The sequence below is a fragment of the Ptychodera flava genome, unplaced genomic scaffold (assembly GCF_041260155.1).
Source record: "Ptychodera flava strain L36383 unplaced genomic scaffold, AS_Pfla_20210202 Scaffold_138__1_contigs__length_134090_pilon, whole genome shotgun sequence".
NCBI classification, from domain to species: domain Eukaryota; kingdom Metazoa; phylum Hemichordata; class Enteropneusta; family Ptychoderidae; genus Ptychodera; species Ptychodera flava.
In genome coordinates, this window is record NW_027248320.1 from 2,456 (window position 1) to 29,854 (window position 27,399).

At 39.5% G+C, this 27,399-nt stretch overlaps 2 protein-coding genes across 2 annotated transcripts; both read right to left on the reverse strand.

Moving 5' to 3' along the window:
- Window positions 1-16,719: 16,719 nt before the first annotated feature.
- Window positions 16,720-19,004, reverse strand: LOC139126851 (uncharacterized). Its single transcript, XM_070692781.1, has 2 exons — window positions 18,308-19,004; window positions 16,720-17,736 (listed from the first exon to the last, which is right to left on the reverse strand). Exons 1-2 carry the CDS (start codon window positions 18,953-18,955, stop codon window positions 17,719-17,721), a joined length of 666 nt encoding a protein of 221 aa, XP_070548882.1. The 5' UTR covers window positions 18,956-19,004; the 3' UTR covers window positions 16,720-17,718.
- Window positions 19,005-21,322: 2,318 nt separating this feature from the next.
- Window positions 21,323-27,314, reverse strand: LOC139126853 (uncharacterized). The gene is made up of 7 exons (XM_070692782.1): window positions 26,570-27,314; window positions 25,291-25,465; window positions 24,164-24,347; window positions 23,145-23,688; window positions 22,653-22,839; window positions 22,075-22,335; window positions 21,323-21,501 (listed from the first exon to the last, which is right to left on the reverse strand). Exons 1-7 carry the CDS (start codon window positions 27,008-27,010, stop codon window positions 21,323-21,325), a joined length of 1,971 nt encoding a protein of 656 aa, XP_070548883.1. The 5' UTR covers window positions 27,011-27,314.
- Window positions 27,315-27,399: the final 85 nt, after the last annotated feature.

The following is a 27,399-nucleotide window of genomic DNA, read 5'->3' on the forward strand; positions in this document are numbered from 1 at the left end:
ACCGGATGCGGGAATTAACATGAGCAACAGCTATTGCGAGTGATAGTGGCGTGATAGTCGCGCACAGTGGATCTTGACGGAGAAGTTCATCTTCCACTTCTTGGATCGCTCTGTCAACAACTGGGTTTTATTACGATTCTTGATGCGGCCTATCTCAACTGAAAGTCTGTGCTGCTTGAGTAGAGCATCATTACGGAGAGCAGTGAATCCTGGGGCAGGGTCGGTGCGGATGACGGCGGGGGGACCATCTAGTGGTCGCATCTCAATACACAGTCGCACAAGAGCATCAGGGAGTGAAGTATGGCGTTCATCCTCCACAAGGCAAGCTGTGGTGAAAGAGGTGACGCATTCACGAAGAACGAGGACAAGTTGGCGTTCTCTTTTGATAACATCAGCAGCGAAGGAAAATACCAACAACCTCAGGTGGATCCGTGGTAGACTGTTCGGCAAGTGATCGTGGAACCTTGCGCAGGGAGGCGCACTGGTGACATGATGAGCATACCTGCTGAATGGACCTATCTAAGTCAAGGGCATAGAAGTAGCGACGTATGATCTGTTTCATCTGATGACAAGATGGGTGGCTTAATCTGATGTGCATCGCTGTCAGGAAACCATCCAGAACCTGGCGCGGGATTACAATGCATTCACGGGAAGGTACAAATGGGTCAGAGCGTTTAACAACTAGTAATCCATCTTTTGCAATGGTCACAGTGTTTAAATAGCGCTTGATATCTTTGATGTCAGTCATCTTTTTGGATGGACGAGTTCCTTGGGTCAAGTGTGCATGCGTTCTGCGTAGATCGGAGCACTCTGACTGTAAGTCGTGCCATGCACCCCTATTTGTGAAAGGAAGTCGAGCATTGCCTGAGACAATATCCTGGATTGACAGGGATCTGACAGTGCTGTCCTCAATGCGTTCAACAAAGGAGCAAACCTGACAGGACGGAGTGGAGCATGGTTGTGCGTTGCGGCTGGCAAAGTCCGAAGGAATATTCTCAGTGCCTGAGAGATGGCGAACCGACGCTTGGTATCTGCTCGCAGCCGATAAGAATGTAGTCACTCGCGGACTGGCAGAAAACTCTCCACGGCATAACTTCTCATAGGCTTGCACGCAGGGCTTGCTGTCTGTGAGGACACAAGGCTTGTGGTGAGACTGGATAATGTATGGGCTGAAGTGCGTCACAGAGACAGCGATACAGAGGGCTTCGACTTCACATGGAAGCCATGTTGCCTGGCGTCCTCGTAATTTGGCGCTGAAGAAACCTGCAAGGTGTAGTTTGTTGTGACGGGAAATATACAGAGTAGAACCAATACCATGGCTTTTGACGGCTGCGTCAGTAACAATCCATAGTTGGTCAGACGGTCTGGGAAGTGCTATTGCCCGATTGGTTGACAACGCTGATTGCGCTACATGGAAGGAGTCATAGAGGGTATCAGTCCACAAAATGTTGTCAGCTGACTGGAGGCCGGCAGTTGCGTCTTCAAGTGGGGTGAGGAGTGAGGCACAACCTGGTATAACCCTTGCTAACACTTTATAGGCACCAATAAATGAGCGAAGACCGCGGACTGACTTCGGAGGTTGGCAAGACGACAGAGTTGCGATGCTATGCCGGCTTGCTGAGAGAGTGCCTTTGTGCCAAATCCAACCGAGTATTGTTGCAGTAGCGGGACATATGGTGGTCTTGGTAGCTGAAAGACATAGGTTGTTCAGGTGTAAGGCCTGTAATACATGCTTCCAGTTGACTAAAAGCTCTTCAACGGAATTAGCGCCACAGTAGAGGTCATCTGCTATCTTGGCTACGATGCCATCGGCAAGAAGGTCACCTAAAACTCGGCACATTAGCTCTTCCAGGGCTGTTTCGGAGCCTGGCATCCCCATGGCAGACCGTGTATACACTCGAACACCGCGAAATGGGGTGGCTACACCACAATGCTTAAGAGATTCGCGGGAAAGGGGGATCTGGTAGAATGCCTTGGTGAGGTCGGTGGCAATGATATACTCCCATTGTGCTATCTGGTTCAGTGTACTGTCCACACTAGGTAGTAACGATGGTTGTGGCTTACTATAGCGCCCTACATCTGCAAAGGCAGTGACAAGTCTCGAACCACCACTGGGTTTCTTGACGAGGAACGACGGGTTGATATATTCAACATTAACCTGGATATCCTCCGGGCGAGCAAAAACACCCATTTCCTCTAGCTCATCGAATTTTTGTTGCAACTCGATAAGCTTGTTGCGAGAGTATTGAGGAAGACGGCCCTTGCGTTGCGGCGGCTGGACTGGACCCATGTTGACGACCGCCTGAAATGGACCGGATGCGCCGTTATAACCTTGATACAAGGGTTGAAAACGTCATCAAAGTCCTGGTGTATCTTGCGAAACTCAGCTAGCTGGCTGTGCGAGAGTTGGTTATCCGGGTCTAGTCTGATGGAGGTAGAGTGGGTAACATCTGTGTGTGTGTTCCTTGGTTGGATAGGTGGACTGGTCACACTACAGTCATCTGTGGCTGGGATGAACACCGGGCGGATAGTGCAAAAGTGCTCACTGCGCTTAAGTGACTGAGGAGTACTGGACAAATTCGGTATGCGAATTTTCCCGGACAGACTTTGGTATACGTCTGGCAATGGCCATACTTCTTGTGTACCACGAGTCTGTGGGCTTCTATGAGGCTCAAGAGCAAAGGTTTCATCAGGTCGGTAAAAATCGCCAGTAATGTCCATTTCAATAAAGTCTCCTGGCCAGATAGTAGTGGGTTGGGTAGGAGCTCGTAAGACACAGGCACGACGAATGGTGTTGAGTGTAGTCTGAGGGTTTGAGCCATACGTGTAGGTCGAACCATCGCCGAGAGTAACTTGTCGTCTTGCAGGACGAATGCTGATGTCGTTAGCTTCCATAAACGGCGTACCTGCTAAAATGTCCACATCGAGGTTTTCGACAACAAGACCTTCGAACGTAAATTTGACACCATTGCGGGTTAGAAGAAACTTTGTCTCTGCAGTGACATTTAGGGGTGATGAACCGTCAGCTTGGTGGGCAGACTGGGAACTTGCTTTGGTTGGTACACCCAGTCGTCTGGCAGCAGCCAGGCATATCATATTACCTGTAGCACCACTATCAATGGTTAGTCGGGCTGTCTGATGGCCATAGAATACATCAAGATAAGGAGACTGACGAACCTGGACCCTCATGGCAGTTGGGGTGTCGCCAGATGGGGCGATGTCATTGTCCACTTCGTCAAGGCATCGGGTTGACAGTCAAACTCAGTATCGTCATCTATGATATTGACAATCTGCCTCGCCTTGGCCATATATTTACGGTCTTTGGCTGGTAAGAAGCTGCACTCGCTAAGAAAGTGGACATCAGGACGGCCTGCTTGTTTACATAGAGGACAGGAGCGGGACGATCGCTGGTCTCTGGAGCGTGTCCTTTGTTTGGCATGTCTATTGTGGTTGGCATCTTGGTGTCGTGAGGACGTGGTGCGCATCACAGCAGCATCCTCCATGGAACGGATTTCATCCAGAAGGGAAGTGAGGACTGAGATATTTCGGGTTTTATTGACGCTAGTGTGCGTGTGCGGAGCTCTGTTCCGTATCGTTGTTTTACAAGCCGTGGCAGGTCCTTATGGACCAACTGCAACCATGTCAATACAATATAGTTCTCAAGGGAAGGAGACAGCTCCTCATCGTCGACAATTTTCTCGCCGTTATGAGTAATGCCACAGTCCTTACGAAGCAGGTTGTCTTCGACAAATGCTGTCAAGCGTTGGAAAAGGTCCTCTGGGCGCTCGTCAGGTTCAAGATGAATGTCACAAAAGTCCAGAAGGTGTGCTCCAGTGGACTGAAAACCATAGTGGAGACGTATGGTTTGCCAGATATGGTCCACTGATGTTGACTTTCTAACTATAGTGTTACGGGAAATGATTGGGCAATAGTTAGCGATCTGACCTAGCATGAGTTCAAGAGCGTTGACCTTTTGTTGTGCTGTACGGCGTTTGGCAGCGGGGGTGTCTTCGCCATCGTCAATAAATCCTCTAAGAGGGGAAGACTTGGTTTTGGCTTTCCATGTGGCGCCCTCACTCAAGAACAGTTCAAAGTTAGGGTCTAGTGACAAAGTGTAGCTGAGATTTCGGCGCCAGCTCTCAAAGGAAGTAATGGTTTCTGACTTACTTAAGCACCATTGCTTTGGTGCGCGGTGAAGGTTCGCCATGTTGAGTGTAGCTTGAGAGTGTCCGAGCGTCCGTGATACCAAGTAATATTATAGTTACTATACTGACTGGTTGTCCACCTATACGTGAAGTCTGGACGGCTGCTGGTATGGGAAAGGTCTGTTCGAAAAGCTTCGTTATTTCGTAAATGGCGTATAGGTCCGTAAATCGCTGCCACCACGCCAATGAGGAGACAATCCCTGTTTAACCATCAGGTCAAGACCACAACCAGACACAGGATGTCGGAGATAAACGTCGAACTTTATTACGACTGGTACAAGACTAATACAACTACAACATGGCGATGCGGAGGGCGAGAGAGGAGAGCATGCGCAGAACAACTAGTCCAACAAAGTGCCCATCGCGAGAGGGCGATATAACAATGCAATAACACATAGTGGCGCTGTTTTTTGATTAATCACAAATGTAGTACCTTGAGTAAGTCATGTGTTTACTGTTGACTGTATATTGATGTGGTGTGCAGAAGCATCTGTATGTGGGCCTATTTTGAGAATTGAGAGATTTAAAATCTCAGTGCATCAGCAATGTGTACAGTCGTCAAATATTGCAGGTAAGAAGAGAAAGTTTTGTATTATTATAGCGATTATGGAATGTTAAAAATCAACTGAAGGACAGTGTTTGCTGTTGAAGTTAACCTGAGAAATATTTTTATCATAAGTGCTATATGTTTCTTGGTAAATACTGCTGTGTTAAGAAGGCATTGCTGATTTTTAGCAATTCTTCTAGAATGATGCTGAGTGTAAGGGGGATTTTTGAACAGGTGTGTTACATAAAAGACAAAGAAAGTGACAAATAAATTCAAATGAATTTTTGTAAGAAATTTAAGGTCAGAAGCTGTTGATTTTTTGTGAGGGTAACTGTCATTAAATGTGATGAATACTGTCGTAGTTGCCTTTTTTGTTGGAAATTGTGTGATAAGACATATAATGCTTTAGCATTGGAGTGTGAAAAGTGATCTTGAATTGCATTTATCATAAAGTAGTGTGTAGTATTAGAAATGTATGTATGGTAGGGACAACATGGTAGTTTCAGTATGTTTTTTGTATGTAATACGGCTAGTTTACAATCGGATTCGAACCCACAACATACAGCATCAGTCGCCTAGCGGAGAGGCCACAGAGAGAACCACTCGTAATTTGTTATTTGTAATTTGAATAATTTGTAAGTAACTTAAAAAAAATAGTGTCAAGGACAATGTTAATTGCTAATATCACACTAGGAATACACAAATCAAGTTTCAAACCAATCAGATGAGGAATTATACAGAGAAAGATTCATTTGAGAGAAAAGAGCAAAAACTTGACAAAAGACTGTACTTACGTAAATTTCAAGAATCCAAGTTTGAACAAACCAAAATGAATTTGTGTGTCAACTACTTGTATTATGGGTTTGATTGCTGTTTATAAGATATTGTGATGATGTGAAGATATATTAAATACACTATTGTACGGCTTTTATCCTGAATGTATCAGTATGTGTGAGAAATGTATTTGATATACTGGGAACGGTTTGAGTGATGTTGTGATGTTTCTGTGTACTATGATATTGAACAGTGTACTACAAAGTGAAATTGATGATTTGATAATTCTGTTGCTTTTTTCTGTGTACTATGATATTGAACAGTGTACTACAAAGTGAAATTGATGATTTGATAATTCTGTTGCTTTTTTTTGTCTTGCAGTTTTTGGAAACAAAAATTTGTCACGGTAAGTGTTGCTGATAGCTACAGCTCAGTCTCCTGCAGGCAAAGTGAGAAACGGGATGCAAATGTGTCAATTAAACCTTAAGATATTTTCAGTTTACATTGTGTCATTTTCATGTTAATTCAGCTGATTAATTGTAATAAATTGCATTGATTGTAAGGGCTTGAAAATGTATCTGTGGCTAGTATTACACTGAATGATGTAATGAACAGGACAGGCATGTTTATTTAGGCCATCGTTTAATCAGTAGAGGAAGATGCATTGGTATTGTTTGTCTCTTTGTCTGTGATAATAGTAAATGTGGATGATCACAGCAAAATAGTTGTAAGGAGTGTTTACACTATTGACTGCACATAGGCCTTAGTGTATTGCATGTAATTGTAACAGGGCTTGTTGCTGTTGACATAGATGAAATCAACTTCATATTTATTTTACCATGTTGATAACAGGCACTGATGAGCTGTTGCGCTTGTGCGGGGGAAAAATAATTCTCTGACAGGTGTTCAAAACGTTGGAGATAGAATGTTTTTCACATTTTTGTATGAAGTCTGTTAATGCATGCAATACATAATTTCATAATATCTGACACTGTGACCTACAGGTTTTGTATAATCACATTGTGTCAAATTTATATTTATTTTTGAGTATTTATGTGATCTCATGTACAAGATGTACATAAATTAGCTGAATCTGTCACATGTTATTCTTCACAGTACTGTTTGTACAGGTATGAACTACAGGTACAGTACATTTACAACTTAGTAGTTCTGTTCTGGGTGGGTTAGGATAAGGTGACTCTTACTTTCAAGGGCACTATGCTACTTTCCCATTAAATATGACTCTCTTAGCAATAGAGCAGGAATTTAGAGAACGGATATGCTGAATATCACACTGACACTGTGTTATCACTAGAATGACAGACAGCAAGCCCACTGTCAGCTCAGTGCATGTGCAGTGCTCCACTACTAAATAGGAACTGTTGAAGTACACTGCCCTGTTACCTGTGATGTCACACTAATACCCCTTTTCCTGCCAAGTCCATATTTCACCATCAGGTCAAGATGGTTAAAATTAATGAAACACAACACATTCCGTATGGTGTATTTTAACATAATACTGTACGTTTAAAGCTGTTGAAAACATAAATACTGTAAACTTGATTTTTTTTGGACTAAAGATGATATAACACACCAAGCCAAGCGGATGAAAATACGTCATGTTTTGGCTCAATACCACTTGACTTGGCTGACTAACTTGGCTGATGGGGAAGTAATAGTCTTAAAACTGTCTGGCAGAAAAAGGGATACATTTTATGTAGAGCAAATTCTGTTCACACTCACACAGACAGACACACACAGACAGACAGACACACACACACAGACACACACACACACCACACACACACACACACACACACACACACACACACACATACACATATGGGGATCCGTCTCAATCTGCCCTCCCCATCTGTTTCTTATTTTCATCAGGACGGGTTAACTTGTTGCTATGAACATGCATACAACTTATATTTCAATTGTGATTGCTTCATGAAAGATTGCATATTTCAGTACAATATCTATTTTAGTTGTGATTCCTTTTCCGTAAACATGGTCAATCCAACAGCTTCAGAAAATGGTATATCTACAGACACCTTAAAACCATATCTTGCATTAAGTTCACAAATGATGGTGATATCATATTTTCATTGGAATTATGAGTCACTTGACCATTTGCATATTTACCCTTTTTCTCTATCATACAAGGAAATGTTTCCCTGAAAACTTCTACTTTGTACAATACTAGTCTGTATACTACCCATATACCACATACAGCATATGTAGCACTAGCTCATCTTGTCCCCAAGGGCATCGTCCACCTGGTACTTGTACATGATAATGAAGGACTGTATAAGAGATATATTCATACCAGCTGGGACGTCGCCCAGGTTAACAAGGTCCCGACCAGCTACACGGGACACAGTAGCTCAAAATCCGTGTGTCCCTCGGATTATCCTTCGGGATGTTACTAAGACATCATACGTGCAATCAGAGGGCAATTTTTATCACAGAAATGGAGAAAGCTACCAGACAATTAAACCATGCAAATTGCTACTGACGGACTGTTTAAAGTCATCTCCAGCTTTTGATTATACAGGTTCTATCACAAAGTGTGGTATTAAAAACTGCAAAACTTGTAGTATGCTCATCACGCCAGAACAGTTCAGTAGTAGTTTGACAGGGAAGACCTATTCTACCAAATGTCTGGAACCTCTGAATTGCACAACCAAAAACGTAATCTATGGAATTGAGTGTTCATTGTGTGGGCTCATTTATGTTGGTGAAACAGGAAACAGCTTACGATCTAGAATGAACGGACATCGCAGTGGAGTGAATCGATCTTTGGATGTGCAACTTTATAAGCATTTTAACCAGGATGATCACTCCACTTTGTCTATGCGTGTCCGTATTCTTGAAAAAATATACCATCCAACCAACAGCCCCACACTTAGTTCACCATTCCGTAGACAGAGAGAATACCACTGGATTAGACAGTTAGGTGCCGCAGTGCCTTATGGTTGTAATGACAACATCAAAGATATAGGCAATCTCTCAAGTCCTGGTTGTTCAGAAGTGAATGTGATGGGCCTATTTGAGTCTTCTGTCCGTACAAGACGTAGTCATGGACATAGGCGTTACCATCGGCGTTACCAGCCTAAATTGGATACATCAGCTACCTCCAATTGCCATGACAAATTTCATGAACTGCTTCTTTTATTGCAGAAGCCTTTAGGTCTCCATCACATTCGTACTTCATTATATGCTCTTTCCATCAGGGACTTGAGAAGGTTGCATGTCTATGCATTGGGATTGTCTTTGACAGATCCGAACAAACAACCGTACAGACTGGTCAGTAGTATTGCTGACATTGCACTATACAGACTATACAAGCCTTTTCGTGCTGAACCTATGACTGATGATCATCGTCATTTCATACATCTTCCATTTACTAACAAAGGAATTGATGCCATTAATATCAGCAATATAATTCACAACAAAAAGGTTACATCAACTATACCTGCATACTTTAAGAACCAGTGTGTACCTATTCTGTCATATCAATACACCAAGACAATCTCCAATAAAATATTCAATTACAATAAGGCATTGCGGCACTTAAAAATTGATGAATTCTTTCAAACACCAGCATCCTGTGACTGCTCTACGTCTCCCTTCAAATATACTCCAGTTGGCCATGTCATCACTGGTGATCTGAACTTGGTTGAACATCACCACCTTCGTAAGATATTATCTTGTGGACCCAAGTTCAGAGAACCTCGCAGGATCACCTGGAACCATAATTTAAGATCATTATGGACTCTGTTGAAGAATATGCCAGGAAATGGGCTAAAAGGGAGGATGTAGAGCTGGACACACTGTCAGAATGGGTCAAATCTGTGGGGAAAATAGGTGTGGCCGTATTGGTCGACTAAGATCACATGTTTGCAGAAGACCCTATTCTGTATTTAAAGATCCTGATGCTGTTAAGTGTTTGAATGATATCCATGACAAATATGTTGTCGTCCCTGCTGATAAAGCTGCCAATAACACTGTATTTGTCTGTAAGAAGTATTATTTTGAAAGTATTATAGACGAACTTGGTGTAACTAAGACCTCCACCAACTCCACTTACAGACAATCAATGTTCAACAAATCTGAAATTTTGGCAAACTATACGTCATTCATGGATAATTTTAATATTACAACAAAGGATGACCATAATAAGTTGCCTAGCTTATACTGGATACCAAAGCTCCACAAAACACCTTACAAAGCTAGGTTTATTGTAGGATCTTCAAAATGTTCAACACGGAGTTATCAAAGATACTGACTTCTGTTCTTTGTACTGTTAAACGGGGACTTCAAGCATACTGTGATGTTGTCTTTTCTCGGAGTGGTATAAATCAAATGTGGATATTAAAAAATTCGAAGGAACTCTTGGGAAATTTGAAATCAAGATCTGTTTCAAAAATAACATCTATTAAAACTTTCGATTTTTCCACATTGTATACCACAATACCACATGATAAATTGAAAGAACGCTTGAAAAACATCATCAACCAAGGATTTTTTCTACAAAAAACGGTTCACGCCGTTACAAATATGTGGTATTAGGGTATAATTCTACATATTTTGTTACAAATATTACTAACGCTAAAGTGTTTTATACCGAGAAAGACATTATCAGTATGCTTGATTTCCTCATTGACAACATATTTGTTGAATTTGGAGGACACATTTTCCAACAGTGTATAGGAATTCCCATGGGCACTAACTGTGCTCCCTTACTTGCCGACTTATTTCTGTTCTCATACGAGGCAGAACCTTATCAAGCACTAAAAGGTCTCTGTAGCTCGTACTTTCAACCTTACATTTAGATACATAGACGATGTTATTTCATTGAATAACTCTGAATTCAGTAAATATCTCGCTATGATTTATCCTCCAGAATTGGAGATTAAAGAAACTACAGAAACGGCCTCTTCTGCTTCATATCTGGACATTTTACTTGAATTTGACTCTAATGGTCACCTTTCTACTAGGCTATATGACAAGAGAGATGATTTCAACTTTAGTATAATCAATTTTCCACCCCTCATCAGTAATATTCCACTCTCACCTGCTTATGGGGTATACATTTCCCAGCTTATTCGATATGCAAGAGCATGCAGTTCATATGGTGATTTTGTAGAGAGACATGGCCATCTCTCTTACAAACTGTTAAATCAAGGTTACACCAGAGCAAGACTTGTCTCTACATTCAAACACTTTTTTGGCAGGTATCGCAAGCTGGTAGATAAATACAATATCTCTCTTCGACAAATGATCACTGATGGCATCGGTGAAATGGGGCCTTAGTTAGTGACCACTACCTATCTGACTTACAGATTGATATATGGCGGGTGCCACATGTGGGGCAGGATGTGCTTACTATTTTCGAAACACCTGACATCACTTCTTGGTCTTTTGCCAGAGGTCCATATATCTTTCTTTCATGAATTTGACTTTGTTGTGTACCGTCTATTTACTGTCTGTTCTGTGCTGTTTTGTGTCTATGTTTACAACTATTGTCTTACAAATTTTGACCTAGTGTTATTGGATTATGGATTGGTATGATTGCGATTATTTTTCCATCACAAAGGTAATCAGCTAACATAACACCTTTGCATGCATTCAAATCTTCAGCCAAAGTGCATTGTGAAAACTAAAATAAGTTTGTATAACTTCGACACCTACACTGTCTGCATTTTTTACATATACATGGTCAATCAATGTTCCACTTTCTGTTGTTGCCTCTGAAACACACTGTGAAAAGCCTCTCTGCTCCATCAATTTCAGCACACATGAAGACACAAATATATTTTCATTGAAATCACCAATGATGATGTTGCCACCAGGTATCTTCTCAATCTCTATCACCAATTTCAACAGATTTCTCTTGAACACATCAGCTATATAAGACTTAGGTCTATATATAACAGCTACAGTCAATCTTATCTCTTTAACATAGAATGCAAGATATTCCAGATTTGTTATAGACAATTCCAAGATTTCAATACGTTGATCCACACTTGAATAAACGCCTACTCCACCATGAGCTTGCTGCTTCAATTCAGATGTCATTGGGTCAGATGTATCATAAGAAAGTTCTCTTGGCTTGTGGTAAAATGCAAAACCACTAAGTTGTAAGTCATTCTGCATATCTGCATTCCGTAGCCAAGTTTCTGTCAAACATATAAAATCAACTTTCATAAATCTATGGTCATCTCTCAGATCTTCGTAATGAGAGTACAGACCCTCTATGTTATGCAGCATTATAGTACATGAACAATCTATATTACAACTTCCTCCTGATGATGTCATGAACTTTGGCATATTGGACAAGGCAGCATCAATCTTGTCATTGCAGTATATAGCTGATTCTTGGAAATCAGTTATCGTAAGTCCACTTAGAGACTTTACTCGACTTAGGGCTACATAAGCTTGTACTGGTTGGAATATTTTGTCCAATGATACTACAGCTTCATCTACAGTTAATCCTTGCACTTTATGTACTGTACTAGCCCAAGCGAGCTTGAGTGGAAATTGACGCCGTATACTTCCACTGTTATTCACTTTGTCTTCCTCACACTTGATTGGCGTGCTTTTTTCTGGTATCATTGATAATGTCTCTGTATGACGGCGAAGTTTTGCACCAACCTTTTCATTGTCAAAACAAACATATACAGTAGATGGAAAACTCTCTCTGGATTTTACATGTATGTATGACACAATGCCAAAAACACCATTCACTAGACCATCAGACACATCAATATTCTTCGTCAACATCACATGAGCACCAACTGCCAGAGTAACAGTTTTTGCCAAATTGGTATTGTACACTTTACGATGTTGCCCACTCATTTTGACTAATTTCTTTGTTTTGGGATCTCTGCACAAATCCTGTGCATTAATACAAATTACATCTGACCTTAAAGAGTGAAGTTGTCTAATGTTACATTCATCAACTTTTTGGTTGGTTGCAAAAATATGAATTCCTTTACCCTCCTCACCAGTTTCACAATTTTGAAGCATAGTAACAACATGAGCATGTAAATCATTGGATTTCTGTCTTTTCTGATAACATTCAACGTTTCAGCAAATTCAGAGTCTTGCTGTCTCACTACTTTAGTCAGTTTAGCAATGGAAAAATAATCATTCCAAAGATCAACTCCTTCATTGTTCACATACAATGCCTTTCCCTTCACTGGTGGTAATTGGTAAAAATCACCCACACCAATCACTGCTACACCACCAAATGAAAACTGATCACCAGTCTGTTTAATTTGTCTCAATCTTCCATGAACATAGCCAAGTAGTTTCTTATCAACCATAGAAATTTCATCAACAATGAGAATTTGAAGACTGCCAAGCTTAGATCTTAATGTGTTAATCTTTTCTTCTCCGAGTGGTTGGTATGGCAGTTGTGCATCAATAGCTATTGAGAACGTACTGTGTATGGTATTAGCATTTATATTAAACGCAGCTACATCAGTTGGTGCTGTTAACAAAACTGATACATCATCTGGATTGGGTAGAATACGAGCCAGAATTCGTGATGCTTCATAGTAGACTGCTTTGACTAAATGAGATTATTTGACACCTCTGATGATGACATAATTCTGTACTCAGATACAAAACTAGCTAGACACATTCCATCAAATGTATCTCCATCTGGCCTGTTTCTATAACGATCTACAATGCTGGTCATCCAGATTTCGTCCTCATTAAGATCACCTTCTTCACTCTCATTTGTAGAATCTCAAGAGGTAAACTCATTTTGATAAAGTGCACTTTTCTCGATGCTTCTTTCAACCTCAAGTTGCACACTCTATACACAGCTTCTTGGGCACTCACTTCTCGATTATTAAGATATAAAAATCCCAATTGTCTAAGTGCTTTCTTGGCATATGCATTATCCTCTTTAGAAGCTTCCTTTTGTGCACGATCCAACAAATAAGAACATTTCTCTTTCAGCTTTGGATATGTAACTAATAATGTACACAATGCAACTATATGCATCAACAACAAATTGTATATCCATATTAGCATTCCAACATCGTAACAACTCCTTGTTGTATTGGTTTACCCACACATCACTTGATTCCCTTTTCAAGACCACACTCGTTTTCTTAGTTAATGCACTGCATGCCCTCTCAAACAAGTCTTGTGTAACCCCGATGTTAGTAAACAAAGATTCAACTGTTGAGAAAGTCTTCTCCGAATCTGAAAGTGCAGTTCAGATTTTGGAGAGAATTTTCTTTGCCTCTGCTTTACTTAGTACTTTTGGTGCTTGTTCTGATTCAACTTCGTCTACTTCATAGCATTCAATAGAACTTTCTGTACTACTGGAATTGATTCCACTGACTGCTTTATCAAAATCACTAACAGCCTTTCTTATGACTTCAGGCAACTGAGCATCAGTGTCAGGTCGAGCAATAAACGTTTTTTCAGAAGGTGGTCGGGGAAAGTTGAATCTACAATCAGTGCCATGTTTTCTACAAGATTTTGAATGCCGTGTGCTGTGTTTTTGAACACTGTTTACAATTTCATGAAGTTCTTCATCATATTCTGACGACAGCATTTCATAAGTCACATTTTTGTCAACAAATGAAGTAACATCAACCTCATCATCTTTGTCTACTTTTGGTGCATTCTTCACCCAAAACAGACAATGTGCATGTGGTGAACCACGTTGCTGGAACTCAACTCGATGAAAGTAATCTTCAATTTTACCAATAGGTTCTGCTGGTGACATTATTACTTGTGTCAAAAAGTAATGAAATCTTTGATCAAACATTCGAGCAGCTGTTACAGGGTTATCTCTTAACACAGCACATTTCTCTGACCAGTCCAGCTCTTCTGCTTTGCGACTATCACCTTGTGCTTCAAGAATACTATCAACCATCTCAGGCCATCTCATATCAGCAGATGAAAATGAGCAAAACCAGGTCGGAATACCTAGCTGCCTCACCATTGCAAACAGATCTTTCTGTGCACTTTGCCAAAAAGGTGGTGTTCCTCGGATTGGTTTCAGAAATTTGTAACCTTCATCATAATTTTAAATTTTCTTTAGTGATTGTTCATCTGTTAAAGTTGCAGCAGTTATATTTTCACTGCATGTTTTGCTAGACCCTTTCCGCATTGCTATAGACACATTTGACAACACTTGTTGCACCTCTGATAAACACTGAGCATAAAATATGAAGTCAGTGTTTCTCGCAAATCTGCTATCTACATTCATCAAACGGTTATGAAGATATCGAGCAAGAGTAATTCTCACTTCACGATTGTCAAGAAAAGTTGGTGATCCACTAGGGTACAATACAGGAAAAGACTTTGCTTCATTACTTTCATCAATTAACATTTCAACAGGATTATTTCCTTCTGCAGGAGCAACACAATAAATTTTGTCAAAATGCTGATCAAGAACTTCCTGAGCTATGTCAACAGGTTGAAGACATGTATACATGAACATTCCTTGCTGCTATTCACTATATTATATCATCCTCTGCGTCTGCATTCCCTGAATTATCCTGTGATTCTGTATTCTTAGCATTATCTCCTGATTTGCTATATTCAGCATTATCCTGTGATTCCATATTTCCAACATCATCCTGTGGTTCTGTCTTTTGTCCATCACTCTCATACTCTCATGACTTGTACCATCTTCGTCAGAAATACATTCATCTCCTTCATCAATTCTAGACAAGGGATTTCTCCAATCTTTATTGAAAGAAATACCTCTGTACCACTTATTGTTCATTGTTAGGTAATGAAGTGCACTTTTGATCTTCAAATCATTCACATATAGATATTCATAATGACCTTTATACCCGAGTTTCCGTTTCAATTTCACCCAAATCATTTGATCATCTGTCGCGGCAAAACATGTGTACCTTTCTCTAGGCTAGAAGAAACACAAACAACAGGTCCATGTACACCATTCTGACCATCTTTTGGTAGAGCTAACATTTTCATATATGGAATATGCAAAGCAGTCAAATGATGCTCTAGAGAATTTAAGCATTTCAATTCTTTTGGAATATTCATTACATGAAGATTATTAGCTGCAGCTTCTGCCGGCATATTCCCATTCAACAATTTACGATGACAGGTATAACATATCCACATTAATTTCTGTTGTTTCTGTCTCAAATATAAACAGTCACTATCATAGATATCTGTGCATTGGTGAAATTTAAGACACTTCTTTGCAATCTTTGCTACAAAGCCTCCTTTCTTCATATACATTTCTCTTTTACACTGTATTACTTGATTTTTGAAAAGTTGTCGATAGCAAACTGAACATACATAATTTGGACCATGGACTATTTCATTTCGAAACATAGTTATAACAGTTTCAATGTTCTTCTGTTTATTAGCTTTTGACTGTCGAGCGGCAAATACCCTTAATTTAGTATCATCCCTATAGCTTTCACTATCTTTATACTTTCCAATGTATCTTGCCTTCACCATCACCCTGTGACTCTCATTTTCCTGATATTTCTGAACACTTCGTGCCTTTACAGCTGCTCTATGACACTAATTCACTTCATACTTTTCAATACTTCTAGCTTTGACAGCTTCCCTGTGAGACTGATTGTGTCTATACTTTTCAATACTTTGTGATTTCACATCTTCCCTATGACTTTCATTGTTTGCATATTTCTGAATACTTCTTGCCTTAACATCCTCCCTATGAGACTCATTGTTTGCATATTTCTGAATACTATGTGACTTAACATCCTCCCTATGACAGCCATTGACTGCATATTTCTGAATACTTCGTGCCTTAACATCCTCCCTAAAACACTGATTATTTGCATATTTCTGAATACTTTGTGCCTTAACATCCTCCCTATGAGACTCATTGTTTGCATACTTCTGAATACTATATGACTTAACATCCTCCCTATGACATTCATTGTCCGCATATTTCTGAATACTTCGTGCCTTAACATCCTCTTTATGAATTGCATTCTTTTCATATTTCTCAATACTTTGTGCTCTCTTAGCTTGTTTATAACAGTCCTTGTCTGCATACATTTGTTTTGCTTGTGCTCTTTTATTGGCAGCATTGTCTATGTAGTGCCTATTCATAGCACTTTTCTTTTTTGCACGGTATTCAAAGTCTGTCCAATATCTCTGTTGTTGATTTTCTCGTTTTTGTTTCTTAATCAGAGAACTTTGATTAGTAACTGTACATCGTCGTTTCCGTTTCAAGACTCGATGTGCTATTGATCTACAAATCTCATCAACAGATACTACATTCTCTTCATACTTCAGTTGTTTTCCAGATCTTTTTCTGCCATCAACATGTTTTGGGTCTACTACTTCATTCACATCAGTTGATAAACTCCTCTTAACTTTACAGTGTTGAACGTTTCCCTTGACTTCAGTTGTATTCTTTGATGTATTCATCACATTATGGCCACATTCATACACTAAAACACCCGGAGGCTTGACACATTCAACAAATTCATAGTGAACTTCCATACAGTGTTTCAGAAATATTGATTTACCAGTAGTTTCACTGTTCTTATTAATCTGAGTGCTAGAATATTTCAACCATTTACCTCTACTAAAAGTGACAACATCTGATTTCAAAAGGTTTGCAGTTGCTAGTATCTCTACTTCAGCTGCCCAAATCTTGCATGCGAGATTTTACAAGGTAATCATCAACTGACTGATATCCGGATCTTAAATGAGAATAGAATACTGCGGAGTTCTCTTTAAGATACTTAACAATGGCCAATCGAGTTACATCGTGATTATTCTCTGTACCACACAATGCATATGATACAGCTCTAAAGAAACAATTTCAATACCTGGACCACTGTATAAATGTGTAACATTTTCATTCTTAATGCTTAGTTCACTGCAAAGCATTTCACACAATTCAAAATCCAAAGGGCAATATAACTGTGGTGTCTCTTCTATGCCAAGAACAACTACTTCATCATCACTGTTACTGTCTCCATTACTTACATTCGCAACACAGTCAGATTCAATATTCACAGTAATTCCAGTCACTTCAAACTGTTCATTTCTACCAATACCCATAGAAGTAGCTAAATTACAGCAATGTTCATACACTACCTCAATACTGCTCAATGGTATCAGGTGTAACCATGCCATTTGAGTCTCTTGAGTGACTGTCAAATGTATAGAAAATGTTTTCTTTCTTCAATACAGCAAATACAGCTGCTCCAAAACAAAACATGCATCATATTGAGTTAATGTCACTACTAAAGCATTGTACAAAGACATAACAAAACTGTCTACATTGACATCTTGACCTACTAGACTAGTGACAGATTCTCCAAGACTTGACTTAAACTTTGTGTCAAACAACTCAATAGCCTGTGGTAGTTCTGTGACTAAAAGATAAACATCCATCACTGTTGGGGATTGCTGCAAACAACCATACAATTCATTACCTGTTTGCAGTATTGTATCCATGTCGCATGTATTCCACATTTGCACATTTTTTATTTTACTGTACAGTGCAGAAACATAGCTATTAGCAACACACTGTCTCCCACTGTTCTCACCAAATTGAGCATGACTTTGGTTGAAACTGCCCGCACTAATCTGAGCATTCGATCTTTATCTTTACCTTGTCACTGTCAGTCATTTTATCAACTTTAATGTCACTTTCATTTACTCTCACTTCATAGTCAGTATTACTTGCAGTTTTCAATGCCATATTACTTATGTCTTGCTCTGTCTTATTTCCTTCCTTATATGAAATAGGTCTTTCCCTTGTACTTACATTGTTGATTATAAATAGCTTTTCCTCTCCTTGATCATTAGGCACTATCTTCCTGTCCAACGCAGCATCATCAAAGTTACTAACATCAGCAATGGCAATATCTCTTATGTGTTTGTCATCCTTCTTTGAATCCATAGCAAGTGTATAACAAGTGTCATTAGAATGTGCAGATAAACTATTGTCATTCATAACATCAATAATGACGTCATTTCCAGGTTCATTTTCAGCATCATTCATAGCTTTGCTACTTTGAATGTTATTTTCAAGTTCATTTGCCATGTCATTTGAGTCCCGAAGGACAACATTTCCAGAGCTATTTTCCAAGTTATTCTGGTCCCGAAGGACATCATTTTGGTCAAATAGGACACGTGGGCCCTGATTGACAATTGTAGTGGTTGGTGGGATGTGACCCGTGTAATCAGAGTCCCGAAGGATAACATTGCCAGAGTTATTTTCCAAGTAATTCAGATCCCGAAGGGCAGCATTGCCACATTCATTTTCATAGTTATTCAGGTCTCGAAGGACATCATTTTGGTCAAACAGGACACGTGGGCCCTGATTGACAATGCCAGTGGTTGGTGGGACACGACCCAAACCCAACCTCTTCTTCGGCGCATCACTCCTCTTCCAATTCTTCTTGCGAGGCATCTGAAAGATATTTCAACATAGTATTAGCATCACAACACACAACAAAGACCAATAACACTTATGCTTGATAAAGAATTTGAGCATTTAGCCACTTTTTTACACTTTTACCTCATTTAGATATTTTGACCCTGAAATGACAATTTTAACAAATTAACATCTTCAACATTGGGTGCACCTGTATACCAAATACTACAATTATTGGTGCTGCGGCGTTTTAAAATGTTCGTGTGGACAGACACACATTCATACATACCAAAACGGACAGCCCAACAAAGAGACTCCAACAACTCACCACACCACCTCTCATTTTTATATACAAACCTAAAATGTCACCAAAAAATGGTAGCCTTAGCTAGTGTCCACTTTGCTACAATGCACTGATTGGTTTGCAAATGCTACAACATGAAAACCAGATGTACACTGACAAGCTTAACATTATATTTATAAAAAAAATTTCTAATATTATATTCATAAACATTAAATTTTTCCAAGTGGATACTAAATTTACTATCTACTGAATATAAAAGAGACCACACACCCCTAGGCTTGGCATTAGGGTTTTCAAGTTAATGGCTACAATTTCTCAGTGTGGCTAATTTGGTCTTCTTGTTGTTAGCCACACACACTAAATGCTGGAACAATAAGTCATTGACAATAACAAAGTCCTCAGTTGTAATTGGAAATTTGCCTCTTGAAGTAACTAAAAACTGAAATTGATATGATGCACATGAAAATAGAAATGCGGGTAACAAAGCCCCATCTGTGACTGATGCCCATATTGGATTTGATTGTAAACAAGTGGAGAATAGTATATGTATGTGTGTGTGTGTGTGTGTGTGTGTGTGCGTTTGTGTACTAGTACTATCGAGACCATGTAGTAAGGAATTCACACGCCTATCGAGACCAGACTTGCGTAATAAAGCCAAAAGCCCTGGCTTTATAATGTTAGCCTTCCAATGGCCTAAGAACTGCCTAAATAGTGCTTACTAACGTTTTTATCGACTGGCCTCATTTTCTACGCACCGGGAAAATGAGTGTGAAATTTGGAGTGTGAGGTGCGTGCCTCGCCAGGATCTACGCACCCGTAGTTTGCCTGAACGAGCGCCACCATTCGACAACGGTGATGTCAACACGTCCGCCATATTGCTATACTGCTTGCAAGCGTACAGTTCGACACGTCTGGGATCTGCCTCTCTTGCGCTGTGTGGTGTGCTTGTGGGACACGTCGTAGGTCCAAAGAGCTTCTTTCATTACAGGTTAGTACAACCATCATATTTAACTTGAACTAATGTTGAAAATTTCGCCGATTTTGCTTTTTTAATTAAATATGTGCCACCAGCTCTCAACCAGCGATCGATGACTCCTGACCAGCGCGATCAAGTTTAGTAGGGGTAGGCCTACAATTTCGGTGAATAATTTGGTCAGAAAAATAACTGAGTTTATCTCATTTTTGTCCGTTATAGCAAAGTTTGATACCTGATGTGTATGTCTATATACGAGGAACGGTAACTTTTTGCAAAATTTTGGAAGTTCAGCCAATCAATTTATAGCATGCAAGACTGCTCGATGTTGCATGGTCATCATTTGAGCACAGTTCTATAGGACAATGTGCGCGACATTGGCACTTTGCATCAAAATGCAGACAACTTTGCTTCGGTTCATTCTGCGGCTATGTCTCAACTTGATGCAGGAGTTGCAAGCATTTTATATGCTTGCTTGCAGTGTTAATGTCGTCGGTTTCGATAGACACCAAGCCCAGTTTTCAACATTGTCATATTGCCAGTACAGTCTGAGTGTTTTGTCTAAATTTGCAGACAAATGCCGATTTGTATATGGTCGATGTAAACTCTGACTTAAGCAATTACCATGTTGGACTAAATCACATTTATTTCTATGCAATACACTGTACAACTCAACAGAGTTTTCAAACTAAAGTTGAACAGTATTACAGGGGTTTCGTTAAAAGCCGGCCACCGGTCATACGGCCGCCTGTTATTACCTGAAAATCGTGTAATTGTTGTGCTTCCTACAGAAATGAATAGCTAGTAACAAACAGCATGTCGCCAAAAGTTTATAATGACCTGTATCCTTAATGCTGAATTACTTGTTTTTCAACACTTTTGGGGTGTTTTCAACGAAAATTTTGTGTTCATTCGTTCGCATTTGTCGATCGCGCAATGCCTCGCTAAGCTTGAAGATGTAGGTACCGACAGTACCGCACGGAATCACAGGCGCTCCTTAGCTGGGTCGTCTGCTAAGTAGATCGATTTTCGGATCGATCTATTTAAAGATTGATTTCACACTCACATGCTACCTATCACACAATACACTACATACTTAAAATAGACATTATGATCATGTCATTTACTAGTACCTGCAGATCATCCCAAAGTATGAGAAACCAGTGTGCTTTGGTGCAAACATCAATACCAGACTGTGATATGCCTCCAAACCTGAGGTTTGAAACTGTGGCGATAATTTTTTGATGTCTTTGGCCAAGGTCTTGTTCATCAGGATTCCCTCCAATTTCACCGATGCCTTGGAATCTGCAAATACACCGAAACAGACCAATAGACAACATACCTGTTTTGAAATCACTGACATGCCTCTAATTCAATATTCTAAAGTCATTGCTGATGACACTGTCATCAAAGTTTAATGTTCTTGAGTATTTGGTACATTAGCCTTGTGACAATTTTTAGAAAGAATCTGTCCATTCATGACTGTTTAATTGCTATAGACATGAAAATTTGTAGCAAAATGGCTGCTTGGTTGCACTCTTGCCTTAAGTGCCAATTTCAAACAAAATTGGTCCAGGCACTTCTGAGTAATGGTTCTGAACAGATGAAAGAATTGACTGACAGAGTCCACTTCATAAGTCCCCCAACACTTTGTGGTGACTACAAACGAGATAACTGTTGATGATGCAATCCCCACCTGTTTAAGGGTGTTTATCAAAATTAATCAAATAACAAAAATGCAAACTTACATTGGTGGAGACTGTTATCAATGATGACTTGTCAAATGAAATGTAATGAATTTGAATGGATATGTTCCTCTGCACTTCATCCACAGTGACAATAAGAAATACATTACAACCATTGGCTAATCCAACTTACTTGGTGTCAACCACACTTTGTTCCTTTGGTTCTCATCCAGTGGGCCATGGGCACATTGATCAAACAGTGGATTGCTATGTCCAGTATGCTGATTTTGGATATGATACAAAACTGACTGCCATTTGGCCAAAATCAGTTCTCCATCTCCCTCTGGAGTACTTGCTGCAGACCAATACAGATGGTTGGTGATGGATTGCTTCCATAAAGCAACATCCTCGCAGTCTTTCAGAAGTGAAAGCTGGGTAAGCTTCTTGTTAATGGCTGTAAATAAGAAATGTATACAAAATCAAACATTTAACAATTCTGTATTGTGGTTATGTGCCAAATATGCCAAATATCTCTGTGGCTTTCCAAAACTGCACAACAGCTAGTGGTACATGTGTACATTTACATTATCTTTCAAGTCTTTGTAAGTATGCATAGCAAGAGGATAGCCATAAATGTCAGGTAGTACAAATCCTACTCTGTACACAATTAATTCAAACCCACTTTCTCGTCAGTACCAATTACTCTAATTGCTATTTATCACCAAAGACTCTCTGGTATAAAGAGGAGTGGCATAGCCGATATCTCTTTACCTTTGGCAACATGCCATACATCATAGAAGTGGGTGATTTCTGGACACTCTTCCCGTATCCACTTGCCATTCTGCCTGTGTCTATCAGTGATGAGTTTGTTGATGACAAGGTCTTCATCGTCAAAGTGTGCTACTGTCCTCTTGAGACCCTCAAACTCACACCAAGTAGAACTATTCACCTCATTACTCTGCAGATAAGACAATTGCAAAGTTATACTATTAGCAGAATTCACAGACTTGTATTTTGCTGAAATATAATTACTCATGTGACTAAACACAAACATCACAATTTGCATATATGTATAAAAAAATTCAGCAAAATAAATATACAATAACTACAAAAAAGAAACATTTAACTCTCGTCACATGGTGCAACTTCACATTACAACCACAGTGAACTACAGTAATGATGATTCAATAAGTTATACAGGGGTATTGCCCATTAGCAGCAGACATCACATGGAAAGATGTAAATATCTGCAAATATCTTTACCTGTACTAACTGGATGTCCAGCACTTTATTAATTCGCTGTTCTAATACGGTGTAGCTACCATACTTGGCACAATGTCCTGGACTATCTGACCGCCCATCTCCAGCAAGAATTAGGCCCTCTTCCTCCAACCGCAGCACATCAAACATCATGGCTTGTTCAACCTTCCAATGTTGGATGATGGTTGGTACCAAATACATCCACTGATGTCTGAAGTATGTGCCAAGGCTGATAGTTGAAATATTGAAAATTTTTAAGAGTCTTAGGGCTTGTGTTGGTAATGACCCTGAAAATAATATACTGGCAGACAGAATCAGGTTTCCAAGCGGCATTTGACCAATGTATGGTTGACTTGCCCATTTTCTTGCAAATGTACAGGCTGTACACAGTTGCTGCACATGTACAGCTGTACCTACAATATCTGTGATGACTCCCTGAGCAGCTGTACCACATAAAGGACAGTTTCTGAACAGTTCCAGGAGCTGGGATTCAAATATGATAAACTTTCTGTCCTTTTCCGGTGGATGCGGTGTCTTCAGTGGTGACCTACGAATGAACAAATATTCAAGATAAGAAAACAAAACTGCTTGGTCTTGTAAGTTGAGGAAATGGGGAGGTTTGGTAACGTAGGTTGATTTTTGCATGCGCTTGTAAGGTAATGATGTTTTCATCATTTGTAACTTGAACACCAATCTGCAAGTAACACATCTGGGATTGGCAGAGATTGATCAAGACATAGCTATATATCCAACCTGTACAGTATTCAATGTAGATTTTTCAAATGGTATAAACATGTCAAAGACACTCATATTGTGTCATTTAGCCAAATTGTTATTCAACACAGTGCGTGTGAATAGACAAGACAACATATAGTCAATGGTCTTATCAAATGTAACCTAAGACTCGCTAATATATTAAACAATCTAAATTACAAATTTAATCTGATTTGCAACTGACTGTATGGAAAAGGCATTGCAAAACAACAGAAACATGTATAATATATGCATCATGTAGTACATACTGTGAATGTGCTATGGCTTTGTCTTCTACATCATCATGATCACTTGGCATGTAGTCACTGTCATCTTGGTCTTCGTTAGTGGAATCACCATCAGCAACAGAACTATCACTTTCTCCAACAAAATCATCACCAATCAGTGTACATTGCACACCAATAGAATTTGTACACTTTGATACCTGTGTTCCTAAACAAACAAACAAACAAACAAACATGTTTATTGAGTGGCCAAAATGATACAAAAGAATCACAAGATTTACAAACAATATCACACAGAAAATTTCTAGGTTTGGCTCATCACAATTGCATCTATTATGTACATTGTTATTGCTGACAAAATCATTTTAATCCACACTAAAATTCATATGTTTAACAACAACAATGTACTTTACACATGCAAACTATATTCATAAAGAGAGTCCTGGGTATTTCAAAATGGACTACATAGGGAGCTGATCATGAAACGAAATGTACAGAGAAAAAGAAAAGATAAAAATTGTCAAAAATTACAGCAACTGTCTCTTCAACAAGTCTGAACTCAGTACTAATCACTGATATCTAGAATAAACTACAATGTGTCACAAAACCAGAGAGCAACATTTTCTTTCAGATGAGAGAGTCTGAAAAAAAAACCAATGTATAAAACAGTGGAGATCCAACGAAACAATAACCGGCAAGACAAATGAGATACACAAGTGTGATCATGATTTGCTCTTCATTCATTTCAGGCTAGTCAGAGCCTATATCCAGCTGATCATTACCCTCTGGAAGTAACCATCAACACTGAATTCAGATTATGCAGATTTTGTGACAGTGATAGCTTTCACAAACAAATTATTCACAGTATGAAATCAGGTATTGTATGACAACACCAAGACAAGCTCGAGCAAGACCAGTGCACCCTCTGACTACCAAGTTTACAAAAACTTTTGAGTCAAATTGAAAATTTGCTCATTTTTCTTTAGTCATCATGTATAATGTATAACTGAAAATTTTGTGTCACATAATTTTTACAAGTCATGACTCAAAAGATAGGCTTAGAGGACACACTGGGTAGGGCTGCAGGTATCATGACTTGCTTTTCATACATTTTCTGCTGCCGTTCTTTGTGGGGAAGCATTCAATCTTACCTTTACTTCTCCTGTTGGGTCTGAGATTAATCTGAACACCACAAGATACAGAACGATGTTCGTCAGGCACAGCAGACTCACAAGGAGTATCATCTGATATAGCTGTTTCACCCTGGATTTCTTTGAACTGTTGTGTTGTTTCTGAGATTTCCTCTTCAATGGAATCATTTAATAGCTGGAATGACAAGGAAATAAAGTTATAACTCAAGTCAGTTTTATTAAAGAAATTTTATAGCAACAGCAAGTGATGGAACACTTGATATCAGCAGATGTTTGACCAATCTTATGATACGGACGACATCATGTAACAAAAGTATGGTCAACAGCATGAGAGTTGATAAGAATTGTATTTGTCCCAAGACTATAAAATGACAAATCATGTCCTATAACTTTACATGTATCATAACTCAAAAAAAATGTTTTTTTCTCGGGATGACCTGTAAGCTGTACTGCCCTGACTGATCAGAACATTTCTCCATTTGAAAAAAAATTGACAATTCTGACAAAAATCATATAGGATTAGGTAAAAAGTTGAAAAATAATACATCAATTATATCATGGGATCCATCACGACACACAAATTATCCCTCACAAATTGGTATTACTTTTGGCCAAATCACAAAATGAAAAAAGCGACCTATCATATTTCTGAAACACATGCGTCGGGAAACATTTTTTTTATTTGGTTGGCCTGTATAAATTCTCGCCTTACGCAAGTGTGAGTATCGGATATACCACAGTAGTTCAATGTTTTTCTGACCTACTCCTCTGTTAGAAAGTATAAAAATAAAAAACACATGACGCCAAAACTGTGCTATATAACAACATATTCCCTCAGAAATCGCCAAAACTACACTTTAAAATCATGGAGCTATGCGCGCCCGGAAGATACACCTAGCTGCCGTACTAGTATTTGGTTCGGATTTCTTGGTTCTGAGATAATTTAGTGAATAAAATCATGGGCGGAGATCACTTCAGATTTTTTGGGTGGCTGACATGTTTATTTTTTATACCAGAACCGACGGAAGATGGGTTAATTTTCACAGATGGTGAAGGCAAAGATTGTCGGCTTCGTAACACTAACAGTGAAGTCGCGCCACCGCCATGCTTTTTACTTTGTACATGTACTAAGTTGTAGCTCCATGCGCTACAATTACCACCATCATTACAGGTACTGTGCTAAACCGGGAATTTGGTTTATATTGTATTATTGCTGGCAAAAACTGGTTCGAGGCATAAAGTATCAACAAGTCATAAGAAAAAGAACTAAAGTAATTACCCTAGCTACGATCAACTTATTCACAGCTGACCTCGGCCTCTTCGCTAGTGATGCTGGAGTGTTGCTGATGTCGTTATCTACATCTCTACGGCGACGATCGCTCCGTCCTGCAAATGCTGGTGACTGTTCAGAACAGCAAAGTGTCGCAGTCGCTTCAACTGAACTTGCAGGACATCTAACTGATGGAATGGCACCTTTCTTCAGGTTCAGTTTCTCTTTGAAGCCTGATTTCCACTGTTCATAGCCTTCAAAATCGTCAGGCGCGACAAAATGTGCACCGCACATCACTGCTGTATCACTGGCATGCTGCCAATCCTTTCTGGACAATCGCACAAAACGCTCCCACTTTTCTCTCAAAACTTTCTCTTTAGGGAAAAGATGGACACTAAATCCATCGAGGTTTGTGTTGCCACAACCACCGACGACGCATCTTTTCACCATGGTGCAATCACTATCAGCAGTGTCAATCACGTGTATCACTACCAGGAGAAGTTTACCTAGTACCTACTGCAATCTGCGCTTGCCGAATGCGATCCACGTGTGACGTCATGGCACGTGACCAATACGCGGCAAATACGAATCCAGGATTTTCTTGGGAGAGTGGATTATGCACCGATAAATTGATAAAATACAGTATGATAGCGGTCGCTACTCGAGTTTCGTCATGTTTTATTCGAAAGAAGGAATAATGTTTTACATAAATACATTACGTTCAGATGTACAAAAAACAGGCATTATCTGCTCTTTAACATAGGCCTCAATAAGACATTGCCATAGCTTTGCTGCATAGGTATAGGGGAAGTCAAAGGTAAATGAAAAATCAGAAAAAT

Excerpts from the sequence above, each read along its gene's own strand:
- LOC139126851 (XM_070692781.1), bottom strand. The coding sequence starts at position 18,955 with ATGCCTCGCAAGAAGAATTGGAAGAGGAGTGATGCGCCGAAGAAGAGG.
- LOC139126853 (XM_070692782.1), bottom strand. The coding sequence starts at position 27,010 with ATGGTGAAAAGATGCGTCGTCGGTGGTTGTGGCAACACAAACCTCGAT. Across the intron at positions 25,466-26,569 it reads ATAAGTTGATCGTAGCTAGG|CTATTAAATGATTCCATTGA; the intron begins GTAATTACTTTA and ends TTGTCATTCCAG. Across the intron at positions 24,348-25,290 it reads ACCCAACAGGAGAAGTAAAG|GAACACAGGTATCAAAGTGT; the intron begins GTAAGATTGAAT and ends TTGTTTGTTTAG.